Source organism: Mytilus californianus, unplaced genomic scaffold, assembly GCF_021869535.1.
Source record: "Mytilus californianus isolate M0D057914Y unplaced genomic scaffold, xbMytCali1.0.p SCAF_9, whole genome shotgun sequence".
NCBI classification, from domain to species: domain Eukaryota; kingdom Metazoa; phylum Mollusca; class Bivalvia; order Mytilida; family Mytilidae; genus Mytilus; species Mytilus californianus.
In genome coordinates, this window is record NW_026262745.1 from 32,845,140 (window position 1) to 32,863,494 (window position 18,355).

Consider the following 18,355-nt stretch of genomic DNA (forward strand, 5'->3'; position numbering starts at 1 on the left):
CATAGACCAGAAAACAAATAACCTATCATATAGGCGGGCATCAAAATATCCCAACTTCCAGTTATAAGATTGATTATTTAATGATTGCTTGAAGTCATGTCAAGGCAAAAGGCTATATAGTGTTGATACCCCCCCCCCCCCCACCCCCCTTATTAGAAATTTCCTTCCTATGCAGACAGTAGTTCAAAATAAGAGGATTACTGTAGTATAAAATGTACAATACATCTTTGATATGCTTCAGAAATTTATCATTGCTATAATGTCCAGGTTTGTAGAGAATAACAAAAACAAAACCAATTTAAGTGCAGAATTTAATCTATCAGATCTGACAATAAGAAACAAGATTTATCACTTAAGATAAATCAATAATCAATATATTTGTTTAAAATTATAACAAAGAATCACAGTCGGATTTTTATCAAATAACAATGGTCTTCATAAATCATCATAAAATAGTTTCTTTCTATTTGTATTCATATAAAGTTTTTTTTATATATTATTTGAATATAGCGAAGATCTACTAACATTGTAACAATACAAAATATTTTGTTATCTAATAAGTAAATTTTATTTCTCAAAGTCAATATATATTAATCATTTTATAAATATTTCAGTAATATTTTATTTTTTTTATATATTATTCAAATAAAACCAAGATGTACTGACATCACAACATTACACAATCTTTATATTCGCTATTTAAGTTATTTTTATATCTGAAAGCCAATTTATAAATACTTGACTCATTTCGTAAATAAAGCAATCTAGTAAAAATGAAAGTAACAGTGATTGGTGAATAACAACCAAATTCTAACTGCAAACAAATAATAAATAAATAAATACATAACAGGACAATATCACTCTAACTAAACAGGATATGCAACATAATAATTGTATCTCTTATGTCTCAAAATAAAAACAGTTCAGTTACTGAGTTTTAAGGAAGAGGGCAGCACCACACTGCAGCCAGACATTTTTATTTCCACCACATGGTACTTCCATTTTAGCGACAATACGATCACGTTCGTTACTGGTGTAGATAGGTATAGAGATGGTGTCATCCAAACTGTACGCATCTGGAGCATCCTGGAAAAAAGAATTCAAATTTAAAAGAAGGTTCTCTAAAAACATCAATACTTTCTAATATCTTTTTATACTTCCTTGGCTATTAAATGTTTGTGTTTAATCAATCCCACAAAAGCAAATCATGAAAAGCAAGCTTCAGACCCACAAAATTTACAAAAGGTGATTTTCATTTTGTAGTTTGAATAATTGAAATTGGATTTTGGTTCATTCAGCTCCTTGATCTATTTCTGGTCCTAGTTTACTTTTGTCAAGAGAATTAATCTTCATTTATTGCTTTGGTGGTTGCATCCCATTAGCACAATTACAACGTATTGTTTCATCGTTTTACCAAATGTTTTTTTCTCAAAATTTGCTGTAATTGTTTAAAACATGCTTATTAAATACATCATATTTAATAGCATACTGTTCACATGGTTTACTGAAACAAAATAGCTCATACATATCTCAGTGACCATTTTGACTTCTTCAAGCAAAGCTTAAATTTCAAGGCATTTTAATCAAGAATGCACCTAATTACATGTGTACCAGGAAGTGTGATGATTACCTTAGGTATCCATCCTATAACACAAGGTGGGATTCCTGAAACACTGGGAGAATCTCTCTGATTCTCTGACAGTCTGGAACCATCAAAACTACAGCCTTCCATCAGAAGTCCTCCAATTCTAACCTGGATTTTAGCTCCTTGAATAGATCCCTTCCAGCTGGCACCAAACTTCAAGCTGTCCATAGATACACCTAACTCTCTGTAAATAGAAGTGTGCAAAATTGCAATCTACACAATAACTGTATATTCTTAAATGATAGGGAATAAGTTTTAAAAAATAGCAATAATTCCATCAGGAGGCTGAATCAATATACCATGTGTTTTTGTATTATTGTTGGTAGTGCATTAATTTCGTTGAGACTTCCTTTGTTTCTCGCAAGCAGCTAAGTTTCTTATAGACCCCTGTTTATATATTGAAATGACATACAATGTATTAGCATTTTTTTCAAACAAATGCAGGATAAGTTCTACTCTTTTTTGAAATGTATGATATGACTCAATTTTATATAGCAACTGACAAATATCAGGCCAATTATAAAATAGATGCAAAATAATAATTTTAATGACATGTTGCTTATCTTTAAAGTTGTCCCAATTTCAATACCTCATGAACTTCATCTCTACTTTCTCATATACAGAAATCTTTTATTTGGTACTTCAAGCCGCGCTACACATAATTTCTATGCTCAAAGACATTTGAAAGCAACAATACTTATAATACTAAAAAATACCATATCAAATAAGAATATTAATTTTTATTATGTGTTTAAGACATCATTCCTTCACTTGATTTTAACAATTCCATATAATAAAATTGAGAACGGAAACAGGGAATGTGTCAAAGAGACAACAACCCGATCAAAGAGCAGAAAACAGCCCAAGGCCACCAATGAGTCTTCAACACAGCAAGAAAATCCCACACCCGGAGGCAGGCTTCAGCTGGCTCCTAAATAAAAAATGTGTACTAGTTCAGAGAAAATGGACAACACACTAAACTACGAAACATAAAGATGAACCAAAATTAAAAAAACATATTTCATAACTTTTATATAGTGATGATATTGGTCAGATCTTTTTTGACTGCAACATTAATGCATATGACTGACAATTTAAAAACTGGCTATGAAAGAGATTGGACCTACCTTGCAGTTTGTTGTCTCAATGCATTTATAAATGTATCAGGATGGAATAGTTCTGATAGATCTAATGTATCTCTCAGTATGGTATTATGTGTTGCCTTGTCTACCCAGGTCTGTATGGCTATAGCCCTGGAAACTAGTCCACGTAGGTACTGTATAGGGTCTTCTGGTCCATCCCAATTACTTAACCATGCTAGGGGAGTCTGAAATAATAGAACTCAATATTAAATCTCATTTTATATCATATTTATTCATTATAGACTTAATAGATAATAAAACTTTCACATCTATTATTAACTAAACTAATGAAAAAGAAAAAAACATTGATTATTGTCTGGATGCAGACCTTCAACTCCAGGGTGCCTCTAAATACTATTAAAATGATTCTACTATGCATAATGAATGAGATATGAAGTCAAATGTAAAACTTTGAATCAAATTTGAAAAAAAGTATTTTTTACTTTTCAATTTATTTATTTTTTAGGAAGGGGGAGGATTCACACTATATAGATTAATAATAAAATTAGAGCTACTAGACTGATATTATACAATACATCTAAATTACTATGTATTTCTCTTGACACAAATTATCTAAGTACATTCAACACCAAGATAGAAGTCTGGGCTTTACAAAGCAGCCTGCAAGTGGAAAAACTTAATAATCAGAACAGATGTAATCCATATTAAAAAGTACCTACCTCTTGGTGAAGTAATGCAGCAGCTAGCTTCTGTGCCTCTGATGTCAATAACATGGTTCCCCTGATGATCTTACTTAGTGATGCTAAGGACTGATGAATACTTTGTACCAGTTTGATGGCATTATAATATTCTAACTTAATGAATGATACAACAGGCAGTTCCTGTCCTGTCTTGTCAGATGGTGGGGAAACTCTGGCTTGGATTATGTTGGCTCCCTTAAAATACAAAATTTATATAATTTGAAATATAACATAAATTTCATTTAAAATCACTTGTTTTATTGAATAAACTTCTTGCAAAGACAAAATGCAGTGTATAAATACCTGCCATCATACATTCTCTTTCAAAGATAAATAAGAAATGACAAGAATGAGATTACTCTTTAACAAGAATTTGTGTCCATAGGAGATCATACGACACCATGCCCAATTCGCACTATCGCATTTCCATGTTCAGTGAATATCTGATTTTTGAAACCAATATCACATGTGTGAACTCTCCAGACACTAAACAGAAACTTCCAGTATTTTTATGCCCCACCTAGGGGCATTATGTTTTTCGGTCTGTGCGTCTATCTGTCCGTCCGTCCGCCTGTCTGTCCGTCTGTCCCGCTTCAGGTTAAAGTTTTTGGTCAAGGTAGTTTTTGATGAAGTTGAAGTCCAATCAACTTGAAACTTAGTACACGTTCCCTTTGATAAATGATAGTGCAAGTGGGGCATGCATGTAGTATGGACACATTCTTGTTTTAATTCTAATTTGGAAACTCCCATTCTGGAAAAAATATCACAATTTCTCCCTCAGTTTTTTTTTTTGACAAATAATTATGAAAATATTCTAGAGCAGCAAGCTTTATGACATTTTGTCTTAGGGGATTATTTTATTAATGATTGGAATCATAAGAATATCAATAGTAAGAATAACTTATCTTATTTCAAAAAGTAAAATAAAATATTGAAGAAAACAATATATAAATAACACATAGCTGAGAGGGTGATAGAGCAGATTGTTACCCTGAGAAAACATTGTCAACTGAGGCGAAGCCAAGGTTGACAATATCTTTTCTAGGGATAACAATCTGCTCTATCACCCTCTCAGGTATGTGTTATTTAATTTATTATACTAAATGTTCTGTATTACTGTCTCTTAAATTTCAAGTTCAAAGTAATAAACTATGTCGTTGTGTACATAACAATCTTCCGTATTTATTAAAGCACACACTTGAGCAAGCGTCTCCGTGAAGGGTAATAGAATATTTGCCATGGGATAAAGTAAATTGTCTCCCTCGTATTAACCAATCAAAATCTGGCATTTTGACATGAAGTATAATAACATAAAATAGGTTCAACGACAAATCTCCCACTTTTGAGGTTTGAAATGATACTTACAGAATTAAGTTTCTTCCACAGATTCAGTACAGGTCCTAGTTCATTAGCCCATACTTCCTTATCAAACTTGCTAGCTTTAACATCTGCTCTCTGTAGAATCTTCAGTTGTGATATAACTTGTGAGCTGACAATACGCTGAGCAGATCTTTCTATATTCTCTGGTAAACCAAAGTAAGATGGCTTATCAAATTCTGGTAGCTCTTCTATAGCATCTATATAATCCTGTTAATATGTAAAATAAAATTACACATAATATTCTATTATTGTAAAATTATCAATTAAATCTGTCCTAATGTCCTAATTCTCTATCAACAACCCAAAGCAAAAACCATTCAGATCGAAATATTAGGTAATTTTTTCCCCGACATTTAGCTAAAAAAAATTGTTTGTGTTTTTTAAGTTTTGGTGGGTTTAGCTTTTATATTTGGAGGTTGTGCCTTAGAATAGCACTTAATTTTTATATCTAAGAAATGGTTGTATTGTATTCAGAAGATAGTCATCAACTGTGGAATTGATGGTTAAAATGTAGTATAATAGTCTTGACTTGGTTGACCTGGTACAGAGTGGTAATTCCATGTTTTTCTTAAGTTTAGTGATCATGAAAACTAAAGGGTGTCAGCATGCTGAAAATATCCTGGCCGACTTTCATCCTCCATTTTTCAGTAACTTTGCATATCTTTAAATCTTCAGCTGCTTTAAAAAATATCTTAAAGCTTCAAGTCATGAACATTTCAGTATAACTTATGATCAGTTTCATATGCCAGATATTTTATGAAAAGAATTAATTTTTCTTAGAAAACTCATCTAATAAGATTAATCTTAGTGTTATTTTACTACAATCACATATAATAACAACATACCCTATAGTTAGTAGATGATGGAAGTTTGAGTGCTCCAAGACGTTTATTTCTAGATTGGCTGGATAAAACACTGCCGTCAAAGAACTGTTTTAGGTAAGACACCATCACTCTTAAATCAAATGGATTATCTACCCTTCCTCCATAGATTGCAAACTCATACAAACCATGGACAAACTGCCATTGTACTTCAGAACCTAAAAATATCAGAATTATCAATACACAATGGTGAATTTAAAAACTAAATAAGCTGAAAACAATCATAATTCATGAGTCCAATCATGTCTTTCTTGCTGGAGGTGTTCATTTTATATTTTCTTTTTCAAACTACTGATGTACCCTAAACATGGTTAGTTATAATTTTTAGTTATGTTTTTAATACCAACAACCATCTAAAACTACAATTAGCATCTGCATAACTTTTTCACATATAAATATTTCACAATAAAAAAAGATTAATGAGAAAATCAAAACTATGCAGCATAATGCAAATTTCATTAATTCAAAAAGATTTCATTACATTTCAACTATTCATATTTAAATTCACTAATTCGTAATCAATTCCAAACTTCCTTTAAAATTCTAAAATAACTTATGTACATGTGTCAAATATTATTACTCACCAGATTTACACAATCTATCGATTATATCTGCACCTGCTCTTAAGTCAGATAATGAAAATTCATAAAACTTTGTCCAACCCTGAAAAAGAAACAGAGCTATTCAAGTAGTTGCAAAATTTCCTGATTTGTCTGAGGCAATATGCCTCATGGTAAGAATTTGTTCAAAAGTGCATCAAAATCTCATTTTCAATTTGTATTTAAATTTTGCCAAATAAATAGCAGTAGACAGCTGTGTTTGAAACAGGAATATGAACTAGACAAGTAAGTTTTTTTAAAGGTCTAATTGCTATTGCAGCCTTAATAATTTCACTAGAAATGTTTCAGTTAGATAAACTAATTATTAGATGAGGGTTTATACATTGAAGATTCTTATCCAGGTTTATTGTATATACAATTGATTAAAAAGTCTTGGAATAAAATGCTCAGGTTTCATACAAAGCCCATCCTATTGATATACTGAAGTTTGTTGATGTTCAGTCATTGTGATGAACAGGTTTATATTCTATACTTTCCACATATACTAGAAAATGATTAAAATCAATGAGTTTTAACTATAAATGTCAAAAATCAGTTTTAATACAATTAAGCAGGTCTGAGCAGTAATTTTGCAGAAATCTAAGCATACAATGCTTGCATGCATGTTTGTGGATTTCTTTTTTTGGTATAGGTAAACCCCAAATTGATATGTTAAATGTAAATGTAAAAGTTTTCTATAGACTTGTATGCAACCCTGGAAAAACTATGAAATAGAATATATACGAAAAACATATTTTTCATTAATTCACGAAAAAAGTGAATATACAGTAAGTCCATTTAATACTGGACACTATACCTGTGGAATGTACATTCTTCTTTCTTGTACAACAGCATGAAACCAAGCTAAGGCAAACAATGCCTGTGATCTGACAACATTTCCTGTCTTACTGACATACTCTGGACTCCAGGATTCATATGTTCTCATTAGATTTCTCTTCAGTCCTGGTGGGGCCTATAAATGTAAACAATTATGAAATCAATTTAATAATCGATGATATAGAAAAAAGAAGATTTTTCAAGCTTTGCAATGTGTGTTTTCCTTTATCTAAAAAGAGGTGAATAAATATTTTATTTAAAGAACTTTTCAGTGTTTTTGGTATGTTTTATGCATGTTCCCTCTTCTTTATAAACATTAACCCTAAAAGAAAAAATTTGCCTCTTAGATCAGTATATAAACATGTATGCATTCATAAAAAATGTGTAAAACCCTTTAACCACATCTACAATAGCTCTAACATACTTACCTCATAAGTAACCTTTAAGCTGCTCTGCAGGAGAATTGTAGGGAACTTAGGATGTACTTCAGCTGTCATCCACAGTCTAAAGTCTTCGTGTTGTTTCAAGGTATTAATTTCCTAAATAAAAAAGTTTATAAATATCATGTGATATTTATGCGAAGGAAAACTTTAAAAGGTGCTTAATACTTTATAATGAACACAAAGATATTTCTCATCTGTATGTAATTTTGATAGTTTAATGAAAATATTGAAATCTAAATAATTGAAACACTTTAATATGTCAACCCTGCAGAATTTCGAAGTCAATGGACCATCACTTAGAGGGTAGGCTTAATAATCTCCAAAGCAATGAGGTGTGCCAATAATAAGATATCTGAACATCAAATACCATTGACATGTTATCATTTGTTTCCTTTTAAACTGACCTAATCTCAAACGTCAACATGTAAACTATACAAAAGATTGAAAGTCAATCAACAATGACTGAGGGATTGGGCAAAATAATCTCCATGGAAATGAGATGTGCCAAACCTTCCTGTTACACAAATGCATACCAAACATTTTTAAACTACCATTAGTGATTCCCCTGCACAAATCTAATAACAAATTTGTTGAAACATTTTTGTGAGAGCTTGTCAAGTTGGCTTTCCACCTTATCTTCTTCCAGAAGGTATATACATTTTTAGTTTGATCAACAAAATGCATGTTTCACTATTGAAAAGGTCAATAAAAGGAAAATTTCAGAAATAAACTATTCTTATTTTTCTTTTAAGTCTTAAAAGCCTTCACCAAAAACTAAATATTACTCGAAAATCTTTCATATGAAAAATCATAATTTATTGTAAGCTTTTTTTCTTTAATGGTAATCTTACCTTTTCTAGTTGTGGAAGCCAGGCTGTAACTAAATGAAGATTTTTCAAACAAAGCCATTCTCCATTTTGTGAACATTCTCTTAATAACTGCATAGCAATATCTGCTTGTCCTTGACCCATAGCAACCTGGAATGACATTTTTATTATTTAATTCGTTAAGTGTCTGTCTATTAAATCTATTAAGTAGTAGTAATCAAAATTAAGAATTAGGCAACAGAGATTACATTAACAATCAGAAATACAACTACAAATTATTTCTCTGTAGAATGATTGATCCTTGATGTTTAATGCCACTTTCAGCACTCTTGGCTATTTCATGGTGTCCATTTTGTATTGGTGGAGGAAGCAGGAGTACACAGAGACTACCAACCTCAGCAGGAAAACTGGCAATCCTAGCCAATAAAGATTGGAGTTGGCCGCATCTTGTCAGCAGAGGGGTTCAAACTCAAAACCTTAGAGTTTAGGGCTAGAGACCACCCTTTGGCCAACTAGATCCCAAAAACATATGATAAGAAGGATCATGTACAAGTCAAGACATACAAGATATCCTGCTTAAAAGTAACAATCAATTGATAAATATAGGTATCAGAATTATAAAATTGTTGCTGGATTCTCCATAGATAATAATGGTCTGGTTTGATAATTATTGTTCTTAAGAATGGTCAGCACCATGGGAGACAACTTACCTGATATTTATCACTGCCTATTGTCTGGGTTGCCAATTCTTGTTATTCTTGTGAAGGATCAGCACCAGGGGAGATAACCTACCTGATATTTATCACTGCCTATGGTCTGGGTTGCCAATTCTTATTAAGGATCAGCACCAAGGGAGATAACCTACCTGATGATATTTATCACTGCCTATGGTCTGGGTTGCCAATTCTTGTATATCTTGTGAAGGATCAGCACCAGGGGAGATAACCTACCTGATGATATTTATCACTGCCTATTGTCTGGGTTGCCAATTCTTGTAATTCTTGTGAAGGATCAGCACCAGGGGAGATAACTTACCTGATGATATTTATCACTGCCTATGGTCTGGGTTGCCAAGTCCTGTAATTCTTGTGAAGGATCGGCACCAGGGGAGATAACTATCAGTATAGGCTCACTTGGAATTGTCTCACTTTCAAACAACTTCTTCAGATTCACAGATGGTGGTGACAATTCCTGCATACCTGGTATACATGATATGGAATGGTTAATTAAAGACTTAAATTCTTGCAAAAAAGAAGGGTATTTAATTGGATATATTCAAATAGAGTGTTGTTCCAATTTAATCACAAATGGTATCAAGGTAAAGCTCTTGCCAATTATATAATTACATGGTTTTCAATAATTTTTCTAAATCAATGCTTGAATTAATTAAACAAAATGTGATTTGTTCTACAAAACTGTTTGCATTAATTTTATACATTTTGAACCAAAATCAAACTCTGAAAACTCTGAAAATATTTTTATATACCAATTCCAGATTTCCACCTACAAAAAAATCATCAACTCTTTTGTTTTTAAAATTGTGTCATCATGCTTTGACATTTTAGATCAACAACAAATTTGACATTTACTGTGTATCAATTCCACATTTAGATCACTAAAAATAAAAATAAAAAAACAAACAAAAACAAAACATGATAATCTTTACCACAAAAAAAAAACCCAGTCCTTTCACAATTTAACGACAGAAATATTTGGTCAAGTTACAGTTCATAAGATTAAAAAAAATACTAATCTTTTCCATATCTATCAAAAACATAAAGTGTTCCTAGAATTCTATTGATTTTATACAAAGAAAGTTTCTTATACCTAAAGCTTTGCAGGCAAAGTGACCCATGGCTGTTTGAAGCCTGTCTGGTCTGAAGGCTTGAACAACAAGTAACTGCTGGAACAAAGATGTCTTCTTATCAATGGCTGATGGGAATTCATTTTCACATTCACTGCTGCGAGAGAAGTTTGACCACAAAGAGGAATCATCCAAATTAAATATTGAATACAACTGGGAGAAGTTTGACTGAAAAAATAAATTATAAATACATTTCTAAGCATGACTACAAATAGTGTTCATTGTTAAATATGAATATTCAAATTCTGTGAAGGAATAATTTATGAAATTTAAATGTAAATCTTTCATTTCAATTAAAATCAATACATTTTATATAAACTTGTAGGCTAATATCAGTTTATCACTGCATGCTGATATGTTTTCAATTGTCAATTTTTTTTGTTCCAAAGGCCTTCAGTGTCAAAGATTTAAATTTTTGATCTCTAGTTTAAAATTGGATTATTTTTGCCAAAAAAATATCAATGAAGTGCTGTTATAAAATCATATAGTCTCTAAACTGTGATGTTATATCAGCAGGTTTGTATAGTAATTACCCTGAAGTTAGCCACTGCTTGACCTCTCTCCTGATCGACCCAGGATGGTGCACTTCTTTGTCCATCAGACTTCACATCAGCTACCAACATTCCAGTAAAGTGTTCCCATTCCTGTAATAAAAAATAACAACATATTCATTATAGAAAGTTGTCTTAATTTTCGAAAAAACAGTGTATGCAAAAATATTTGACCTCAGGCAAATCTTTCCAAAACTTAAAATGAAGAATAAACTTATTGTGTAATTAAACTGCAATCAATTTAAACATTACTAGCTACATACTGTAGATATATCAGTTTCAGTTGATTGAAATTTAGTGCTTTTGTCTCCCAAATTTATTTGGTAATGATTTATTTTTTGTGGTTTAAAGTTTGAGAGAGCAATCTTCTTCATTGATAAATAATATCTATCTCATAATAAACAAATTGTAACCCTAACGACAATTTCTGCCTTAATAGAAAATACATCACTTCTTTCGATGTAAAAAATTTAAAAAAAACAACAGAAGAGGCTAGCTATGCTTCTTTTCAATTTATTAATTATAATGTTTAAATAATAACAAAAAATTAAACACATTTATATGACAAATGATCATTTACTAAACACATATATGTCAACTCAAGCACTTAGCCATAAAGCTTAGAACAAAACATACATCTGATTTTAACATTTTTTTTTCTTACATTTTCCTGAAACAGCTCTGGTCTTGTTCCATGAACCATGTGCATGGCAAACATAAGTCTATCAGCTTTAAACAATGATCTACATACATACTCATAGACCAACATCTTAAGTCTCTGTGACAGAGCTTTAATCCTGTGATCTGTGCCAGCTCCGTCCTACAGGAAAAAAATACATAATCAAAGTAAAGAGAGACAATAACAACAAGATGTTGCACACATTGTCATGTTTTAAAATACCCCTACTAGTATGGAAAATCAGGAAGTTGAAGTCTAATAGATCTGAAAAGTGCGCACATGTAACAACTGATCATCACTGTCAAGCTTCTGACTAAATATAAAAGTTAAGCTGATCAGTAGTACCTGAGAAAAAATGTGAGGAAAATTTTTAAGCTCATTTACTGTATTGAATAAAGAGCTGTGCCATTAGCGCATGATACGACTGATACCCTTTTAGCTTGTCTTGATGCTTTAAATGAATTTATATGATTAACTAGAAATACTGTGAGCACTGCTCAAATAGACCCCCCCCTCCACTCCAAAAAAAAATAATTCTATAACCGCCCAAAATGTGAAAAATGGACAGTTTTTGACTATTTCTCAACAAATAAAATTCCATATCTCTGCAATGTCATATCAGAAATTAAAAAAAAAAAAGAATAAAGGGAGCTTATTTCAATAGATATAAACATGTCACCAAAGTTTCATGAAAACTGCTCAAAATATTTTTAGGTTATTGTCCAAAAACTGGAAAATCCCCCCTTTTTTTATGAAGAAAGTCCCAAAAATCCATAATGTAAAATCATAAATTTTTAAAAATCGAAAGGGAACTTATGTCAATTTACAGTTCACCAAATTTTCATGAAAATTGCTAAAAGCATTTTTGAGTTATAGTCAGAAAACTGGATAATCCCCCTTTTTTTATGAATAAATTTATTAATCCCATATCTCGGAAAAGTAAAATCTAAAATTTATAAAAATCGAAAGGGAGCTTACATCAATAGATATAAACAATTCACCAAAGTTTCGTGAAAATTGGTGAAAGCGTTTTTGAGTTACTGTCCCAAGTATTGACTACGGATGGACGGACAACGGTATACCATAATACGTCCCGTAAATGGGCGTATAAAAATTCAAATAATCGGCAATTCATTGTTAAGTGTTTGCTCCTGCTATTCAATGATTAAACTTTACATAAAATTGTCTCTAAATCATTGTCAACATCTTACTTTTTAGTTTCACCATTATTAATATTTGCCTTCAAAAAAAAAGTATTAGAATTAAATCAAGATATCTATATCATTAATGATTTCTTTACCTGCTTCACTGTAAGAGCTCTGTTGAAAAGTCTGAGGAATGCAGCCAGACTAAATCTGTACATGTTATTGATCTTAGCCAAATCACTGATTACAAAATATAGTTTACTTCCACTTTCTGCCAAGGGGAGATAAGTGTTACGTTCCTGCAAAATTAATTGGTTATTTTTTTCAAGCTAAAAATACTTAACAGAACAATGTTAATAATAAAAATAATTTGATGTCTATGGTGTAGAATTTTCATATGATTTTTTTTGTCCATGAACTAGTTCTAATAGATTACATTTTTCCTTTCTTCCTGATGTAGTAATGAAAGCAGCATTTATTACTACATGTATTTACTAAAATATTGCATCCATAGCATCTATTCAACTATATCCATTACATCTATATATGACATCCAAAAATTTGTATTCAGTATTTCAATTTTTACAGAAAATGTGGTCTTGTGGTATAGAAACCTTTGAGTGCCTATAGCCTCAAATAATAACATGTTTATGGTATAATTTGTGTAAAAAAAGCTATTATAGAATTCTATTGAATAATTTTTTTTTAAATCTTCTGTAATACCTGATCAAGAGATGCTTGCAGCCTGACAGATTCAGACAGAGATTCAGCTATGGTTATACTACTGGCTTTGGTCTTATTCAAGGAATCCAATAGTTCTTTATTCTCCAAAATATTTCCTTTAGCACTTGCTAATTCCTGAAATGACATAATGTTTAAAAGTTTTTAAAACATCAATAACAATTTCTATGTAAACAATCAACATAAATATCTATACTACTAAAATAACGAGGTCGAATTTGTTAGCCAGCATCAAACGGATCAAAGAATTTAACTTTATATATAACTAATATAGGACAACGGTGTTGATTAAAAATTACACCTATCCAGGCCCTTTTGTTTTCCACATAATATTACCAATAATTAACAAGTTCCGGGTAAATTCCAATACCGATACCAAAAGTATAGGTCACATGTAGTTTGTGGTAGTGCGTTGTAGTAAGAAAACCAGGACAATTTCAAACAAAGATTTTGAATGCAGTGAAAACTGTGCACCTTATTATCAGCATGACTTTATCAGATGACAATACGAATACTAAAAATCCAGGCTAAAAATCAGGCTTAGGTACTTTAATTCAGTCACGAAACCGCGATGTCGCGGCTGTTTTCTAGTTCTTAAATAAAATTCTTTCAATCATGTACAATTTCATTCTATTGTGAAAATAAAATCTTGGATTGACATTCAACGGTTATTTAAAATTTTCCATTATTTCTACGAAAATGTAGTCACAAAATGCATACAGAATAGATCAAAACTTATTCAGTAGTTTTTTCTAGCTATGACTTCCCGTATTTTATTCTAGGTAAACACTAACCTCTAGTAAAGATTCCTCCATCTTAGCCAGCTGTATCTTGAGGTCTTCCTCTGTCTTAAGTAGGTCTGTCTTCCTTACTTCTAACTCTGGCTTCTCATGCTGGATAGTATTGGCCAATAGCTGAACAAATATTTAATTCAAGCAATTAGTTAACTTAAATAATTTTATATAGAACTGTGGTGAAAAGAGGGAGAACTGCATTTTTAAAATTGTATGTATCTATAAACTTATTATCAAAATGTATGTTAAAGATCTGCTGGTACTAATTGAATTAAATAATTTCAGATTGTGTAATGGGACTAGTGGTTATATTCCTGATTTTTTGAGTACAATGTAGAATGTAATAAAATGTCACAAGTTAGGGCACAATACTATACTAATTTATTTCAAACACTTCCAACATTGAGACCGTTCTAAAAAGGGTTTCTTTTGTAAACTTTTGTTGGAAGTATTCAGCTGATACAGGTATAACTAAGAAATATAAGTAGCATGTCTTGAATCAGGAGTTCACTTAAGAAAGGTTTTTGGTGTGCAAATATTTTACATTTATATACCTGTCCAGTAAGACCAGCCCTGGTGGTAGTAAAGTTAACCTCAGTGATGACAGAGGCAGCATCAGGTGGGATCTCAGGCTGAGGATTTCTAGTTGTTAAGAACAGTCTGAACTCCTCATTGTAATCTATGGTCTTCTCTCCTATCTGTACAACAAACCTAGGACCTGTAACAAGGAAATTCATTCAAAATCTTTTCTAAAAAGTAAATACATGTACCACTAAACTAGTCAGATTTTAGATAAATCAAAAATATAAATTAAAGTTACCATGAATTTTTCCAAAATGTATATCATAAACACAAATTTCATACTATATCATAACTGGTTTTTTTTCATCAAAGAAATTGAGGATTACATTAATGTCACTATATAAAAAATAAATATTTAGTAGCATTCAGATTTAATGTATGATGAATACTTTGATATACAGTTGTATATACTTCTTTATCATGAAAAAATTTGTGACATTGATTAGTGGTAAGCCGAGTGTAATTTGCTATTTATTTTCATATTCTTTTTCAAATAAACTTTTTTTTTTGTCTGTGGATATAATACTAGATTAAAAAATGCAAGTTTATCTAAAAGAACTCAATATTAACAGTTTTAATATTCATCCAGATAAATTATATTCATTTGTAAAAATGGTTTTTATGACAAGATATTATTTACATTATTCAAAATGATTCCAAACCAAATTATATGATTGTTGAAATATCTGATGTCTGAATATTTTTTGTACCTTGTGCATGCAAGTCTCCCCTCAACAATGGATACAACACAGGCTCAACCCCATCAACTTCCTGTATAATTAGTGTTTTACCAAATCTCACTGCAAGTTCTAATGATGTGGAAAAGTTAGCATCCTATTAAAAAAAAAACTCCAAATAAAACATAAATACAATTTATCCTGATAGTCAATTTTGATGAAGGTTTAGCATTATAATGATTTTTTTTTAAACACTAGGGTATGAGATACAACAATAAAATTGAGAATGGAAATGGGGAATATGTCAAAGAGACAACAACCCGACCAAAGAGCAGATAACAGCCGAAGGCCACCAATGGGTCATCAATGCAGTGAGAAAATCCCGCACCCGGAGGTGGGCCTCAGTATGATCTTTACTAGATCTGTCAACCTAACCTTTTTATTCATTGTAATTTTCCATGAAAAGACGAGGCAAAAATTAATCTCCTTAACATATCATCTAAGCATGAAAAATCCATTTATTTTAGACAGTAAGCTTGTAGTTTCCCTCTTTTTGAAACAATTTGTTTATATTTCTGTTGAAACATATTTTATTTTTTTTTATATTAAGCAGTGTGTCAATGTTGACCCTTTATTGTCATCAGATTATCTTAATAGCAGGGCTTCAAGTTAGGTCAAAACAAGATTTTTCCATAAAAATTCTTGTAAATCCTGAGTTCAGCTTTTACATCTTTGGCCAATTGTACAACAAAGGATGAACATTTTCTATGGTCAAAGTCAAAAGTAGCAAATAAAAGCTCTGTATATTTAAATATAACATTTACCTTGTTCGCGGCCTTAAGCTTGGCATCTTAGTAGTCTAAGTAGTTCTTTTAAAGTCTCAGACCACTGGCCTGTCAGCACTAAGGTTGTGAGTTTGAACCCCACTCGTGGAAGGTTCGTCAAACTCTTATCTTAATTGACCAGGGTTACCATGGTTCCCTCTGGCTTCCTCCACCAATAAAAACTGGCCTCCATAATATAGCCAAGTATGCTGAAAGTGGCGTTAAACATTTATTTCAACTGTTTTAAGTAAAACATTATTTACCTGTTGATTAATAACTTCTAGTCTGTTTTCTTTCAAATGAGTTTTCAGCCATTCTGTGGCTCTGGAAGATGGATCTATAAGGAAGGGCCTTAATGCACTCTGTTAAAATAAAATAAAAATACCCTGAAAGAATTTCACAACACAATAAAACCTTTAAAAAAATCATCATATCCATTCATAATGGGTTTTTTTCTTCTTCAAATTTTTTAATACAAAAGAAAATTATCCAAGAAAAAACTGTAATGAAACATGTGAAAACATTTCACTTTTCTCTAGAAACTTTTTAATTACTTGTCAAAGATCAGTACATTAAAACTTAACAATATCATTTTACTTTTTCTTGTCATAAATCCAAAACAGAAGGTTTTGGTAGCAAACAAATGTTAACTTCATACCAAAGTCCTTAATAAGAAAAAAACAATAAGCAGCTAAGGTATTTTTTAAATTTTGATAAAAATTGTCTCTGTGTAATAGAAGTCTTTTTTAGAAAACCTTTTAATAAAAGTTTTCCTAACAAAATAAATCCATAGTCTCGATTCATTCATTAATTGTTGATTGCTTAACATCCAGTGGCAATAATTTCAACACCGAATTTGAAAACGACCGTTATAATCAGTCAAAAGTTCATAAACAGTTATTGGAATCTGAAATGGAAGATCCGTTGTTTATGCCGAATGAGGATTTAAACTCTAATAATACAATTGGTGAAATAACTAATATAGTAATGCATGCAAAATCAAAATCAGCAAGTGGACCCGACCAAATTCCATACGGCGTTTTAAAGTACCCGATAATCATTTAAACATTGCAACAACTCTTCCAACTAATATTTGACACCAGTATAATTCCAACCATCTGGAGAAAAGCCATCATATGTCCAAAATTGAAAGACCCGTCATCAGATCTCCGAGTACCAATGAACTATAGAGGTATAAGTCTTTTGTCGTGCACTAGCAAATTGTATAGTTCTTTTATCAATCAACGGCTCGTCAGTCATCTTGGGTTTAGAAAAAATAGATCATGTGAAGACCATATATTTACTTTGAATAGTGTTATTAGAAATAATAAATCAGTATTTGTTGCATTCATCGATCTGAAGAAATGTTTTGATTTTATTGACAGAGATATGATGTTATACAAACTTTTGCTGAATAAAATTGATGGGAAGTTGTACAATTCTGTAAAAAGTATATACCAATGTTCTGAGTCATGTGTTCGTATTAACGGTAAACTAACATCGTGGTTTTGCTGTAAAACTGGTGTGAAACAAGGAGATAATTTATCGCCGACACTTTTCTCCATATTTATAAACGATCTTGTCCAAGAAATTAATGACCTTAATCTTGGGGTAGACTTACTTGAAACGAAGTTATCATTATTATTGTATGCGGATGATATAGCGTTAGTTGCAAAGTCGGCTGAGGATCTTCAGTGTATTTTGAACACACTTCACCAATGGTGTAAACGTTGGAGGGTGTTAATCAATACAGATAAATCTAAATGTATTCATTTCAGAAAACCAAAAACTAAAGAAACTAATTTTGAATTTACAGTTGGAAAAAACAAATTGGAGAAGGTCGAAAATTACACATATTTAGGGATTACATTCGGTCATAACGGAAATTTCATAACCAACGCGGAAAATTTGTCGAAAGGTGGTGGGAGAGCACTAGGGACGATCATATCCAAAATTCACAACAATAAAGACTTCGGATTTAATGCCTACGAAAAACTCGTGTGTAGTTCCTATCTTAGATTATGCCTCAAGTGTTTGGGGATA

At 31.4% G+C, this 18,355-nt stretch overlaps 1 protein-coding gene across 4 annotated transcripts in view; it reads right to left on the bottom strand.

Annotated features, from left to right (window-relative positions):
* Nucleotides 1-326: 326 nt before the first annotated feature.
* The window catches only part of LOC127715064 (cytoplasmic dynein 2 heavy chain 1-like), an 88,805-nt gene continuing 70,776 nt past the window's right edge, over nt 327-18,355 (bottom strand). For 3 of the 4 annotated variants that reach the window (XM_052221079.1, XM_052221080.1, XM_052221078.1), the window contains 20 exons: nt 16,576-16,674; nt 15,522-15,645; nt 14,784-14,947; nt 14,230-14,349; nt 13,418-13,552; nt 12,850-12,993; nt 11,535-11,690; nt 10,853-10,963; nt 10,283-10,487; nt 9,491-9,654; nt 8,480-8,605; nt 7,614-7,724; nt 7,166-7,321; nt 6,334-6,412; nt 5,714-5,907; nt 4,854-5,075; nt 3,468-3,683; nt 2,773-2,972; nt 1,631-1,829; nt 327-1,086 (listed from right to left, as the gene is read on the bottom strand). In XM_052221079.1, coding sequence (XP_052077039.1) covers nt 928-1,086; nt 1,631-1,829; nt 2,773-2,972; nt 3,468-3,683; nt 4,854-5,075; nt 5,714-5,907; nt 6,334-6,412; nt 7,166-7,321; nt 7,614-7,724; nt 8,480-8,605; nt 9,491-9,654; nt 10,283-10,487; nt 10,853-10,963; nt 11,535-11,690; nt 12,850-12,993; nt 13,418-13,552; nt 14,230-14,349; nt 14,784-14,947; nt 15,522-15,645; nt 16,576-16,674 — 3,084 coding nt within the window. In that variant the 3' untranslated portion in view covers nt 327-927. The remainder of the gene's footprint in view (nt 1,087-1,630; nt 1,830-2,772; nt 2,973-3,467; nt 3,684-4,853; nt 5,076-5,713; nt 5,908-6,333; nt 6,413-7,165; nt 7,322-7,613; nt 7,725-8,479; nt 8,606-9,490; nt 9,655-10,282; nt 10,488-10,852; nt 10,964-11,534; nt 11,691-12,849; nt 12,994-13,417; nt 13,553-14,229; nt 14,350-14,783; nt 14,948-15,521; nt 15,646-16,575; nt 16,675-18,355) is intronic. The other variant, XM_052221081.1, reaches the window with a different exon arrangement.